At 40.3% G+C, this 15418-nt stretch overlaps 1 protein-coding gene across 1 annotated transcript in view; it reads right to left on the bottom strand.

The window, feature by feature from the left end:
• The window catches only part of LOC140564716 (kelch-like protein 29), a 123094-nt gene that overhangs the window by 34133 nt on the left and 73543 nt on the right, over nt 1–15418 (bottom strand). The window contains exon 8 of the mRNA XM_072690337.1: nt 14350–14609. Within this exon, the coding sequence (XP_072546438.1) occupies nt 14350–14609 (260 nt within the window). The remainder of the gene's footprint in view (nt 1–14349; nt 14610–15418) is intronic.

Genomic DNA, 15418 nt, shown 5'->3' with positions numbered 1-15418 from the left:
TTTTAGCCATTTGCTTGAGTGCTCAACGAACTGTTAGCATCTTAAACTGACTCTTGTTGCAAAGTCTCATTCCAATGTATTGTTCAACGGTATGCCAAACACTGTGCCAGGGTTTTATGAGGTTAGCTGCCAGATTCTCTTTCACTCGTGGAATGAACAGTTTTCTATCTCTCCGGCACAACAAATGAAGCAAATTGGATCCAATCTGCCGGCTTTTGCGAAAGTGCAATCATATTGCTTTTTTATTCATGTATGTTTGTGGACTTCTGAAAAGGCCTCTTTTCTACTTTAGGAATTCCTACTGGCGAAAAGAGCCAAACACGTTGAACATGTTATAATATAAAGGGAAATAAAACATGGTAGGGGTAAAGCACTTATACTAGAGATACTAGAGATGACATGAGATCTGATATTTTGCTATTTTCTAGAATTGTCGATTCCACAATTCTAGAAACATTACGGCTTTAGTTTTCTATGGTACCGAAAGGAACCAAAACTGAATGCAGTCTGAAGTAGTTTACTACTGTGGACACTGATCATAAATGTTAAGTGGCTAGCTGTGCTAATCCATAGTCAAACAGACGATTGAACATTATTTAAAGCTATTTAGAACAGTGTTCCTCAACCCTGGGCATGGAGGCACACTGCCCTGCACACTGTAGTAGATTCCCAGCTTTAATACACCCGTGCAACTCCCTGAAGGACTTATTATTGAGCTGATCAGTTCAATCAGATGTGTTAGGAGCTGGAAAAAAACACTAAAATGTCCAGGGTAAGGTGCCTCCAGGACCAGGGCTGAGAAACACTGAATAGCTAACTAGTTTTTGCACATAACAAGATCAGAATGTTGGGGGCTCCACATCCAAAGAAGAAAATGACTTCTGACGTCTGTGGTTTAAGGCGCTAACATCCACCCAAACATCCATACGTCTGCTCTTACCATTTGTTGGAGGAGAAACTCGGATTTGAAGCTCCAGTAAAGCGGATGTGCTGGGTATTCAGGTAAGACATTAGCTTAGGGAAAAATTTGGCCAAGAGCCACACTAGCGCCCAACGCATCTGCTTGACCGGAGCAGCATAACTGAGTCATTTTTTTGGGTAAGAAGGTTCTGATGTTGGTTTCTCCTCCACAAAATGGTAAGAGCAGGAGTATGGACATTTGGATGGATCTTTTAAATTTAGCACCTTCAACCACAGACGTACATCCTCTTCTGTAGAAGGCATGGATGGTTACACTGCGTCCCACAGCATGCCTATCTCTTTGTGTTGTGTTCATAATGCTGTTGCTCAAGCGAAATCTCCTCTTCCTCCAGTTACTGTGAAACCCCCTAACAAAGCATGCTGTGCTACTCATGTTGTATGTTTATTATCACAGTGGTTATAATCTATATGAATGGATATAAGCTACATAAAAGCTATGACAGATTAGCAGAGCTGGCAACATTTGTGAGCTAGACATGTGGTTCTCAAACCAGGCCCGAACCCCCCCCCCCCTCCAGCTGCTTCATATTTTTACTCTAATCCAGCTCCATACACACCTGAACCAAGCCATTAAGAACTCTGAACACTCAGTACATGTGTGCTGTGAGCTGGGTTAGAGCAAAAATATATTATTTATTCTTACAAAATCAGTTTCTGCAAGAGCTTTCTCCTCCAGCAGTGATTATGAGGCCAGTTTTGAAAAACAACGACGCAGCATGAGCTGCAAGCCCCAGTATTGTGTGAGAGAAGAGTTTTTGTCAGGCTGTATTTCTATTTTCTTGCATGTGTGCAGTGTATTTTTTAAAACAGCTGAGTAAAATACTACTGCTCAAGTCTTTTCAGTATGTTACAACATGAGCCAATCAGATATTGTCATCTGGGCAATTAGGCAATTAGGCATGTGAGACATACTATCATCCGTTCACGCCTAGTCATCATCATTTGTTGATAGTATCATGCCGGAAATAACCAGAGAAGCAGCTATTAACCATCTCAGCAGACGAAGACAGTGGCACCTTTCTCCAATACCCGGTTTTAGCTTGACAGGTAATGAGCTAACACTACAGGGAAGACTGCTTATACCAGACAATATACACATGCTTCATTTAAACATAAACAACTGCTGAATTCTGCTGAGCTACCAACGTTTAGTGTTATTTGGTATGGTTTGGAAATATCCCATTTTTTTCCAGTCTATAAACTGCTTCGTAATCAAATACTTTCAGCTTACTGTGTTAGTTTAGTCTAAATGCTACTGTTACTGAAGTCTGGGCCTGTTATTATGGTGGGCTATAATTAAATTCTTAGATGTTAATTACTTTGATCAGATATCAGTACAAAGCAGAATTATGTAGCATTTCACCTTTAAATAACAGCTTAAAAATGATTGTGATGCTCCACTGACTGTAACAGGAAGAATAGTGTTGCGAGTCCAAAATCAGCAAGATACTAACTACACTATGCAACTATAAATATTTGCATTTGTATTTGTAATATAAATATATTTGTGTAAAATTCTGTGATATCACTCCTTCACGTCAGTCCACACATCTTTCAGAGCCGGTCCTTCAGAAGTGGCTCAAAGCACAAATTCCACTTTCCAACCGCTGATGAGTCCAGAAGTAAGAGATGCCAATTCTACATCATGATAATGCTTCTTTAAGCCCTCATTTGTGTTTATAAGAGAAAACATTTTGCACAGATAAACAATGTATCAGGACAGATGCAGACCATGTACAAGACACCAAAAGAAAATCCAGATTAAGGGACCCATATTTCTTCTTTCTGTGTATCTTAAAGATGCAGACGGCTTGCTTTTTTTAAAAATCATCCAACATAATAGCCATTCCAATAGATGCAAACTATCTGCACTTTCCAATACTACTGTGAATCAGCTCATGCCGTTAGGAGATTTCTCTGCACAGCATTAGAGCCTGCAAAAAGACTTAAATCAGTGAGAGCTGGCAAACCTCTGTATAAAAAAAAAAATAAAGCCTATTACTAAACAAACCTAATATTTGATAGTGGCTTCCACTCACAACCCCAAAATATAATGACAAAATCTAAAGAGATGACATACTCCTGTGTGAGTATGTATAGGTTAATAATGAATTCATTACTGTCCAAACTGGACAATAATTGTTCAAATGCAAGGCCCTATGCTGGAGTTTATATACATGGTCTACATGGTTAATCTAGCTATGCAGCTATTTAAGGCAAAGGCTGCCCTGAACTTAGCTGACTTACAGTGCACCTCAAGAATATCAGTGAAAGGCCAATTATTCCAGTTTGCTGAAGGACCATGAACTAGTTCTTTAATGAGCAGCTCATATGTTTTCTTTCAGATACACTCTCATGACAGTACAATAATCTGTTCTAATATTTTATTTCATGGCCAGACATGCTCGCTGTGTTCCCATTATTATCTCCAAGTCAAATAACAAATTTTAATCCCCGGGGCAAGAAACAACAAGCCAGAATCAAATTTGGGATGTTTATTCCACAGCTTGTAGATATAAAATTTATCTATCTAAGCCATAAATCATGAAGCTGGGGTAGCTCGCTAAACAAATCTGAGAAGTGAATGTAATAAAAAGTGAAAATTCACTGAGCTCGCCTCATATATGTTTTCTTATGCCCCAGGGCAGGCTAGCGAGAAAGAATGGGGAAAGAGAAGAACTCCATTCGAAATTAAACATGGCACACACACACACACACACACACACACACACACACACACACACATATATATATATACACCCTACAGAAAGAAGACCATACTGCTTGGGCTCAGCTGTAATGTATATACAGTAATTCTTTAGTTCTTAAAGACATTTGAAGACATTACTACATCGCTGCTTTGCGGCTCAAAAGTAATTTTTTTACAGGGTAGTTGTAAGTTAGTTGTACACTTAGTTGTAAGTGTAAAATGTTTGGGGCATAAATAAAAACAAAAAACAGTCAAGACTGGTATGTTACAGTTTTGGGGTTTATGGAATTTGCTTTTTGTTAAACTTTGTTTTGGTTTTTGAAGGAGGACACAACAGCATTTGAGGCTCACAGTATGTCACTTTCATGTACTGAAGAAAAAAAAAAAAACAAAAAAAACACAGTTCTCCATTTGACAGCACATTCTTAAGGTAAAACTGTACTGAGTAACCCTATTATTTGGTAGCACATACCTTGCACCAAGCCAGCAACCCACTACCTAAAACCATCACCAACCTGATGCCTTCTGCTTGTATGACAGTTTCTCTGGCTTCTATCACAGCTTTCTTCAGTTTTTTTTTTCAGTCTCCTCTTGCAAACTAATCTGGATTAAGGTATGGTGGTTGAATTGGCCAGCCTAAAGTTATTTGTTGTGTTGGCAGTGTGGTTTGGCTCACAAGCAGATGTTTTCCTTGTCCACTCTTTGGCCTTTCCATCACTTTGGTAGAGGTTCATTTTGGTCTCATGGGACTCACCTCCGTATTTCCATGCACATTCAAAATTGGTCTTCTGATTTATACTCCTGATGAAGGTTTTTATCTTGTGGTAGGGACGCTTTTTTAAACAGTACATCATGGTGCCCTCTTCCCTGTCCTGTGGAGGTTGTTGGTAATGTCAGATACATTGTCTTTGGTTCTTTTTCACTGATCTCACAGTGACAAATGGGTGATTTCATACAATTGAAAAAGCAATGTTCCAAGTCGTTTAACACATCAAGATGGAAATATCAGAAAATACAAGCTGACATGATCTATTATCTCATATTTATCCGAATTCCAATGTTTCTAGGGTACAGCAAAAACAAATTAATTGGTCTTACTGTTCCAATACTTTCGGAGGAGACTGCAGGCATATAAACCAATTAAACAAGAAAAAGTTCAATAGCTCAACACAACGAATAAGTGGTTTCTCCAAATTCAACATCAAAAGACACTTTGAATGGAGACTACAGTCTCAGAATTATTCAATCCCCTGAATAGAATCCCTTATAAGAGCACACATTTGCCAATCAGGTGGAAAATCAAGGGCTTCAGGTGTGCTTGCCTGGACTGACTAGGAGGTTGTTGACTGTGATGTTTAATTGCATGTTAGAAATATGGAAAATAAGTCGCATGAATGTTCCTAGAGATACAGTTAAAATCATAGTTCAAGGGAAGGTCAAAGGAAAAGGATCACTGGCTACACTACCTGGATGTGACAGCAAGCGATCACCAACTGCCATTAGATTCTTGAGGAGGCAGGTGGCCAAAAACCCTTGAGTGACTGCAGAAATATTTGATGACAGCAGGCTCTGAGGTTTCATCTAAATAAGCCACAGACATTTTGAGGTTTTGTTCTGTAGAGCGATGAAACAAAACTGGAACTTTCAGGCCTACAGTGTCTGGAGGAGGAAGAATGAAGCATATACTGAAAAGAACATCTATGCCACAGGAAACCTGCAAAGAGTGAACAGGCAAGATGGATTTAATCAAGAACCAGGAATCCTATGAGAAAACACCATGCCTTCTGTGAGAAAGTGGAAGCTTGGGCACCATTGGATTTTCCAACAGGACAATGATCCCAAGAATAAGCACCAAGGCTTGGTTTCAGAAGAAGTCCTGGAGGATTCTGGAGTGGTAGGCCCAGTCCTTTTCTTTGAACCCCATAGAAGATCTTTGGTGGGTTCCAGAATGCAAGCCCAAGAATATCAGTGAACTGGAGGCCACTGCCCAGGAGAAATGGGCTAAAATTCTCCAGGAATGGAGCCAGAAGCTGTCCAAAGGTGCCTGAAAGATGCTGATCATGAAGAGGTTGAATAATTCAGAGACTGCAGTAGTCATTAAAAGTGACATTTAGTGTTGTATCACAATCACATGTATCAGAAATCACATGTATCAGCTGTGTTAAGTGATTTAAAAGGTTCCTGTTTTTGCAAAAAGCTGAAAGTTTGTACATTGTGCTAATAATCCTAATTTTCAATGAAGGTTGAAGAATGTCAATGGTAGCTGTATTTATACATACACCCCGGACAAAAACACAGTGAGCACAAAGTGATGGGCATGGCTGGGTCGGCACCGGGCATTAGAAGTGTACAGGGTGTGAGGAGTCAGACAGTGGAGCTCATCGAGTTTGATTGATGGGGTGCAGAGGTGTGCTGAAAAGAAGACAGATTAAACATGTCCCCAGAACACTTTCCTCTCTATGAAATAAATGGAGATGTGTATTCAAGCACAGCAGAGAAGACAGTGCCATCACACTGGGCAATGTCAGCACTCTAATAACGCCTGCAAGCTCAGATATGGGGGACTCATATTAAACAGTGGCAGCAGCAGCTTGCGATTCAGTGTGAAAAATGACCCGCTAAAATGGGCTCGATTGCTGCGCTCCTTGATTGCATCTCCTCGTAAACCAGAGTAAGCATGAGGGAGGGTTTATTCCGGAGGGTCTCGAGAGGGGGCAGCTACACGGAAAAGCGAATCAATAGTGTGGCAACATACAGCGGGGGGTTGGGGGGAGGGGTATGTTCACCATAACACGTAAGCATGACTCTGAAAAAGTGTGCGTTATGACAAAGCTGCTAAGTGGCTGTTACTGATCTATGATGGAAAAGTCATCGGGTCTGAAACAGCAGCCCTTTCTCTATTTTAACGGAGCTCTAAGCTCATTCCCTGCCACTAGCTGCTATCAGTCAGAAAGTAAAACAGGCAATTATTAAGATATACGTCTGGCCGGCAGCATGTTAGAGCAGCATCAGCTCCCGCTTGTCACCCACAATTCACCATCAAGCTGCATTCCAACCAAAGCTTATAAAACATGCCTGGATCTCTGTTCAGTAGACAGCTAACCATCCAAATGAAAGTTCTCTGACAAGGCTTCTTGAGCTTGGACCATGATTCAGTGTAATTAAATATACTAAGTATCCAAGCAACAGGCTTATTTCATTATCCAATCATAGCAACAGCTTGTGTTAATGAAATGGAAGACTGTGTGTGCAGATGCTGCAAATCAAATTATGTTCTGATATTAATATTTAATATTAAAGTTCAGGCAGTGACATGACAGCAATATGTAGGCCTACATTTTATTAGTATTTTAAGGTCCACTTACAATGTTTTTACAACACTGTGACGTTTAAAGTACCAAAAATACTCATCTTTAATTTTTACATGAAAATTTTACAATTTTTTTTATTACCTCTGTGTCTTTAAGACAAAGTTATGTAATTGACATCTGCTCTCATTGGCTGCCTTGTTTGGCACCTATATATTTAAAGCATTTAAAGTCTTGGCTTGTATATTCACAATGTTAACAGGATGATTTTGCCATGTAGGATCCATGTACTGTGTGGATTGAGGCATGAATTTACCATAGTTACATAGTTTCTTTATAGAACTCTCTTATAGGGGTGTGATAGTACACAACAGTGAGGGTTCGGCTTAACCTCACGGTTTGGCATTAGTTGGGTACAATGGGGCAAAAGCAACAAAACCTGTAAAGATAACCTAGGTTTCTTTTAATTAATTTTGAACAGACAACCATACAAGTTTTACAAACATTATTGCATATTCCCTCCTAAGGCAGTTGGTATAGCCTGTAGTATTAAGCAGTAAAATGTAAATATTAGCACGTTTGATGGGTTTCTGGTGAAGAACTTTCTTTGTTTTCAGTCGGTTCACTGCTAACAGAACAGTGAGTGATAAAGAATAAAGAAAGAAGAAAAAACTGAATGCATGCAAGGCATTCTCTCCACATGCGGCAGCAAGAAGGAGAAGAAGAAGGGGATGAAAGATGACAAAACTAACGAATTACAGCTTAAAGGTTTTGGGTGAAACTCTTGTGAATGCGTCCGCAATGTGGATGCTTTGTCCAAAGCTTACGGCTATGGATACAGATACATTTACAGATACATGTAACATCACTTCTACTCTCTTAAAGAGTATATACACTTCAACATCTGCTGGTTTACCCCCTTCTCAGCATATCTGAAAAATGCAGCCACTAATGGGAGTGTCAATATTACAGATTCATTAGATATATAAGAAGTATATCTGTGAAAACGTTATTTAAAAATATTCAAAGTTATGTTAGAGTACTTATCTCCTCACACTTTAAAGCAGCCTGGTCAGCCAGCTCAAGTTGGTCAAGCTAGTTAAGTTGGTATAGGGTATGTTTTTGAGTTTGACTTCGATGGGCAGCTAGCTAGTCTACAAGAATGATCAACCTGAACAAGCTAAACAAACAGTATGATGAAGCATGCTGATCCACCAGCTTGCATCAAGCTGGTCAACCAGCGTGGTCATACTGTTCAATCAGCATGTTCGACGTGACCAAGTTGGTTGACCAGCATGACCAAGCTGGATGACCAGCAAAACCATGCTGGTTACCCGGAGCCTCTTTCTACAGTTGGGGAGTGTAATTTACTTTTACACCACTGCTATAAATACACCAAGTGTATTTTCATCAAATTCGTCATCTGTTTGCAGGATATTGCTGATGCCCAGGATGTCCTCGTACTTACTGTTGTAGGACACCAACACTAAGAAAGAGTAGTATATGTCGCTGTCCAATGAAAAACATGTATTTCCAATATGGAGAATCTAAGAGTTTATTCTAAGTCATTTAGAGCAGTTATATTGGTCTATTCATCCAGATTTAGTTATTATTACAGCTACAAGGTTAAAAAATATGGGTCCATGCAGAACTTGGTCATGCCGGTCAACTAGCTTGGTGATGCTGGTCAACCATCATGGTCATAATGTTTAATCAGCATGATCAGCATGACCAAGTTGTTTGACCAGTATGACCAGCAGGACCATGCTAGTTACCCTGGGGCTTCCCCTACATTTATGGTGTGTAATTTACTTTTGCACCACTGCCACAAATACAATAAAATACAAATCACCATTTGGGTTCCCCCTAATGAATAGCTGTACATGTGTATTAGCTGAGAAGCTGAGAGATACAGAAGCTGCATCTGAAATGAAAATGAGTTTTTTTACACTAATATTGCAGTTCTGGCAAGAGGTCTCATGCAGCTACAGCAAAGTTACATAGTGCAGTAGAAGTGTTCTGGGTCTCACAATGACAGACACTATTCTCACTATAGATATTGTTATACAGTTAAATATAAATATAGTTTTAAGTTACAATTGCTGCATGACATTGTGAAATGTGATATAATATTATAGGCACTATGATAAGGGAAAAACAGAGCTCCCTTTTTGAATTTTTGGCTTTGAAAGGGGGGTGCAGAAGTAGGAGTAGGAGTACTCAGAACCCAAAAAACAGCTGGAAGTCAACAAGAGGGGAAGTTCTCTTACCTCTCAGATCATAATGTACTCACAGATCAGAGAACTTTGAGTCAGAAGCCGCATAGGTAGTCGAGATAACAGACAACGATTGAATGCACCTATGCCCTGGGCATCAGGGCAAAGTGTATTTAACACAGCTGAAATGGGAAAACTCTTCCTGCCTTACACACACACACACACACACACATGGGTGTATGCATATAAACTACAAAGTGCAGTGATACAGTACTGACTCTTCCTCAGCAAAGTATTACTTACTTACACCAATAAAGCCCAATGCCTGGCACTCTCTTACTGTAACACATTCTACAATTCACACAGTGTAAATTTAAGCACTAGGCAAAGTCCAACAAAGCACTCAGGAAATGCCACAGAGTAAACTTCTGAAGATTTTACTAGTCTGCTAAAACCGCAAAGAACCCTGTGTGATACTGGGAGTAAAAGAATAAGCAGAGGCATGAAAAAAAATCCTAAAATCAAACTGGAGAGAGCTAGAGAGCTAGCGAGTGTGAGAAAGTGTGAATAAACAGGAGTATTTTCGTTGAGTTCAGCCTCAGTGCTGGATTTGTGATTTCATAGGCTGAGTCTCATGAGAGTAGAGTGAGGTATCGGAGCTCATTTTCACCTGAATTCAGATTGATTTCTTCTCCAGACTGTTGCTCGGCAGAGGCCAACCCAGGCCAAATAAACATCAGGTCACTGCATCAATCTCGATTGCTTCCTTTTTAAGCCATTTGATCTGTTTTTTTTTTTACAGCAATGTTCAATGCACTCCAAAGAGTGAGCTCAATTGGCTGTCACCTACCCTCCATTCAGGAGCAAATACGAATGACATCTACAACTACAGCCTTCAGGAATATTCGGAAACATTCAGCAGTAATGGAATTCAACCAACAACTTACTTTGTGGTGACTACACTACAGAAAGAAACCTAAAAAAAAAAAAAAGCTTATTGCATTACAGAATTCATGGCTTGTCCTCATGTGCAGCACTAATCTCATTTCTGAGAAAGGTTGTAAAGCCTTTCATGTGGATTTCTGTCTGAACAGGTGTAGCGTACAAAATTGGATCTGATCATCTCAAGCTCAGGATAACTGAATGAAACAAACACAACAGTTTAACAAAACATAGTAATCCACAATTAAGTCTCAACACAGATGGTTTAAACAATCAATTCTGGAACTGATGAGAATTCTTCAGTTGATTTACAACAATGTTTTGGACAACTGCCTTCTTGCATGAGCCAACCTCTTTGTTTTTAGATCATGGACAGATGTCCTTACATTGCTTTAAAAAAAAGATTCTGATTTGTACAGCTTGGAATTGTGTGGTTCTCTCAGCAACTGAGGCAGCAAAGCAGCTCCACACTATGCCTTACGGTTGGGACGAAGTTGGTATTCCAGGTTAGGGTTCCCATCCCAGGAGGACATCCCATGATCCCCATTCTTCTTCACTGATTGCCTTAAGGCAGACTGAACACAGTTTTCAAGTGCCTGCATGTCCTTCATCACCTGTTTTTAAGATTTTGCTGATCAGGGTGTCCTCATGCTCATCTTTGCAGGACCGCCACACTAAGAAATAGTATGAGGACATTCTTCCATATTGTCACTGCCATACACACAAAAACAATAGAACAATAGAACAATAGCAATAGAAATGTTCCAGAATGACTTGAAATACAATCTTTTTAACATTGACTTCCACTGAAAGTGAAGTTACTAATTTGGAGATAAGGGTTTTTTGTGTGAAGGCAACAATTTGTATACTGCAGAAGTTCAGAAGAGAGCTGTGATAACTCCCGAATGCAAAAATAGATGCTTCAACTGTATATGAGCCTAAAAAGGATTCTGCCACTGTTCTAAGTAGCAGAACCTTTTTGGCACTGTACACAACTCTATGTCTCAAGAGTGGACCCTTAACCTTCACTGACCTTTTTTTCTTTAATGATCATTTTTGGTTGGACCATGCTGTACAGAGAACTCTCTTTTAATTAGGAAAGTAACCAAAACATTGTGGGGTTTCTTGTTTTTTTGTCTGCATTTCTGGACATCTCACCTACATGTGAATTAATCGTAAAACACTCCAAACTCCAATTACTCATTTTACAAGAGGTAATTTTCTGGATGCACATATATGTTCTTCATCAAAGACCTTGATAGTTTTAAAGCTTTTGTTCAATGAACACACTGATGTGTAAAAGATACAGCTGTATTGTGCGAGTTGTTTAAGATCAGATCATAGTTTAGGTGCCATTCAGCTTACAATTCTCATGACTGCAATTTTTCATCATCTTTAAAAGGTACCTGTGAGACCATACCTATATCAGACATGGGCAGCAGGTACAGTTAGGGCTGATTGTGCTCTGTGCCTTATACAGAAGCTGTGATTCAGTGGACCTTTTTTGCTGAACCAGCTCTATCTGGCTTCATCGGCCTATGTGGAGCATGACTTACTGATTACTAGGACGTAGCTGTGATGACCAGCTGGGCCTTGATCGGCCCTTGCTGTTTAATGCCTAGATTTACTCTGATTCATGCCGTTTCCTCAATCACTCCCCTTTTGGCTCACAGATTATACCATGTAATCAACAAGCTATTCCCAGACTTAACGCTGCAGAAATGGAGCATGTAAAGTACACTAAATGCATTGCTTTGCAGTAATCTATTCAAATCTCCCGAGCATGGCACCCTGAATCATCACTCATATTACTAGAGATTTCCTTCTGGAAACGTTTCCAACATTTCAAACAGATTTCAATATCACAGGAAGGGAAAAAAGCTTTCATTTCTAACAATCCATGTGACGTTACTCCAAACTGATTACTCGCTCAGCAGAACAGTGATTTAATTGTGCACTTCTGATAGTCTCTTGTTGTAGGACAGGCAGGAAGGAAGGAACTTTTCTAATTGAACACCAATTAATATTTACAATGGTTCAGGGTGAAGTGGGTGACTGCGCCTTAACACAGTATTGCAAAACAAACATAATTACACACAATACAGACCAAACCAAAATTTCCAAATGTTTGTGGACACCCCTTCTGATTAAAGCATTTACCTACTTTAAGTTACACCCATTGCTGACACAGGTGTGCAAATGCACACACACAGCTTGTCTGGTCCCTGTAGAGAAGTACTGCAAACAGAATAGGATGCAGATACACATAAACCTATTTGCCAGGCGTAGACTAAGCCCCCCCCAGCATTGAACTGTGGAGTGTTCTCTGGAATAATGGATGGTGCTTCATCCAATACTTTTTAGATGAGTTAGGAAGTTGGGGATGAGGTTGGGAACTTCCTGACCTCACTAACACTCTTGTTGCTCACATCAATGATCAAAATTCTAGTTCAAATCTAGTTGTGGGTTCGATACCCGGGCTTGGCATACTGCTACTGTTGGGTCCTTAAGCAAGGCCCTTCACCCTCTCTGCTCCCCAGGCGCTGGAGTTGGCTGCCCACCACTATGGGTGCGTGTGTGCTCACTGCCCCTAATTCTATAGTGTGTTTAATACCACAGATGGGTAAAATGCGAAGGACACATTTCACTGTACATAGTGCAGTGACAGATATGTGCACCTTTACCTTTACCTCACCTTTTTCCTGAACAGTAGAGACAGTTATTCCAATACTGTTGTCTGTAAAGTGTCTGTATATCTCACAATGCAGGCAAAACATACACCCAGTAACAGACAATGACGACAAAACATACACAGTAACCCACACTATAACACACTGCAGTAATAATGCATTGTGCCAATAAACCACATGAGGAATTAAAACTGTGTGTAGGATTTAGAAGACCATGAGGTAGTTTTGGCCAAGAGGTATTTATGCAAATCTCATCCACCTGCTCGTTAAGAAATTCTGGACTCCTCATATGACTACCCCCACTTTCAGCATTGCAATTTGGACAGACAGATATGTTTTCTCTTGTTGTTTTCTCTGTGTGATATAATTTCCTCAAACTGCAATATGACAAAGAATGAAAATTACGTCTAGACAGAGTCGTTTGCACTGGAGTCTGGAGGAGAAAGGAGAAAACTCTGAGGCAGAATAGGACAGGCAACTGGAAACTGGAGCTGAGTGAAGTTAAGTGGGAGATGGGTGGGAGGACAGTAGAGGTTTCTGGAAAGAGTTATAAAAAAAAGAAATAAATAAATCTAACCAGCCCACATCAGTAGCCCTCCTCAGATTTGACATGGCATGCTTCTGCACATTAAACACCTACAGACATATCCCACCTGATCTATTTCTACAAGAATCCTGCATTTATGGTCTTAAAATCAGTGGTTCTGTGGACATATTATACAGTATATTCATAACATGGGTATGAAATGTGGTGGCACATTTCATACAGTTTATACTGTCCATGCATTCTTTTTAGTGGCATTGCGCCAAAGAATCATTTTAGGGACCTTAATTGAAAGAGTGTACTGTGGATTACTAAACCTAATAATACCATTCACATATCTGCACTTTTACATAAAAGCATAATCTCCCTGGTTTCCACTGCTGTATATCCTGTGCATTTACTTATGTAGTGTGGATAATGTGTATTTTGCCACAGGGAGCCGTCAGAGCCTTTTAGGCCTAATGACTTTTGGGAATTAAAAAGAATGTGCCTTTAATCTTTAGTTTATTTAACAGAATCATCAGTGGCGTGTTGTGTTGTATTGTGGATTTTGTTCCTGTGGTATCTAGGTTGATACAGCCAAGCAAGCAATCCTACTGGTTCTCACTTTAGGACCTGGACTGAAGGCCCTACATGTCCACCAACATACAGTATATGGACAAATGTAATGGGACCTACACCTACACATTACACCTACATGAGTTCTTATGACATTCTATTATAAATCCACAGGCACTAATATGGAGTTGGTTCCTAATGTTGCAGCTATAACAGCAGGTGTGGAACTCTACTTTGGTCCATATAGTGTAGGATTATGGATGTGACTAAGAAATATTTATATTTGTTATTGAGTAAGATTGCCCAGGAACTGGTCTGTGTTTAATCTAGAACTGCCAAAGCCATGTGCTGTTTAATATACTATCAGAAATCCACTGGGTGGCTAGCAGGATTTTCATACCTTTACCCGATTGCAGGGGTCCTTCTTGATCCACTTGATGGCCGTCTCATAGACCAGCTCTTCAGCTTTAGTGTTGAGGCTGTCATTGGACAGGTAGCTGATGAAGTCCTCTTTGGAAATGTTGAGGATTTCTTCTTGACTGGCCACCTCGGGGAAGTTTTGCAGGGCGAAAGCTTTGGCCATGTTGTGGAGCTCCGTGCACTGCATTGCCTCGGCCATGGCCAGCACCCCCAGGCAGTTACTGGCCGTCAACTGCTTCTCTGTGTGAGATCAGCACACAGATGTTCATGCATTCAGACAAACAAGTACACACACACACACACAAAGAAGTGTTTGAACCTTTCAAGGTGGTGGGGGGAAAAAATGGAAACGCATTTATGATACACGGCTTTGGGGATGGTGTTTGCCGGATTAAATTTCTGCGGGTGTGTTGCTGTGGAACAGGCGAGTGTAATATCTCAAGCAGCTGGCAGGAAAAAGAACTGAGAGGAGGAATCGATTGGACACGAGCGCAGGCGGCTCACCCAGGCCTTTGATTAGCGCGGACAGGCACGGACCTTTTCCACAGCACAAAAGGTCAACACAATGACTCTTTAGCCTGCTCTGCCTACAGCACAGCCGTGACATACGCTGCCTTCAGGACCGCTCACTACAGGCAGCAAAGGCATATGCAAAGATCTGAGGAACAAAGTCAACAGAAGCAGCCACGTCCAGCACTTCTCAGGTGTAAATCCAGTTCAGCAATAGCACAACAGCAGTTATTACTGATGCATCAGTCAAATAAAATACACACATATGAACTAGTCCAAACACGAATCATTTCAAATGTTCGTTTCTGTGGACAAATTTTATTTTTTACTTCATTCCAATTTACACCAGATGTGATGCGGCACATGCAGTATACTGGAACCCTTCCACGATGTTGTTTCACACCAGACACAGTCACTATGAGGAGCAAGCGTTTCTATCATTCTGACATAGCATTACTGTCTGTGTAGTGGTTAAACAAACTCATAAAATTTTGAGCACAGCAGTTAACCAACCTACTTGCTTTGATTGAGTTAGCTAG

This window comes from Salminus brasiliensis, chromosome 10 (genome assembly GCF_030463535.1).
Source record: "Salminus brasiliensis chromosome 10, fSalBra1.hap2, whole genome shotgun sequence".
NCBI lineage: Eukaryota > Metazoa > Chordata > Actinopteri > Characiformes > Bryconidae > Salminus > Salminus brasiliensis.
This window is presented reverse-complemented; position numbering and strand designations above follow the sequence as displayed.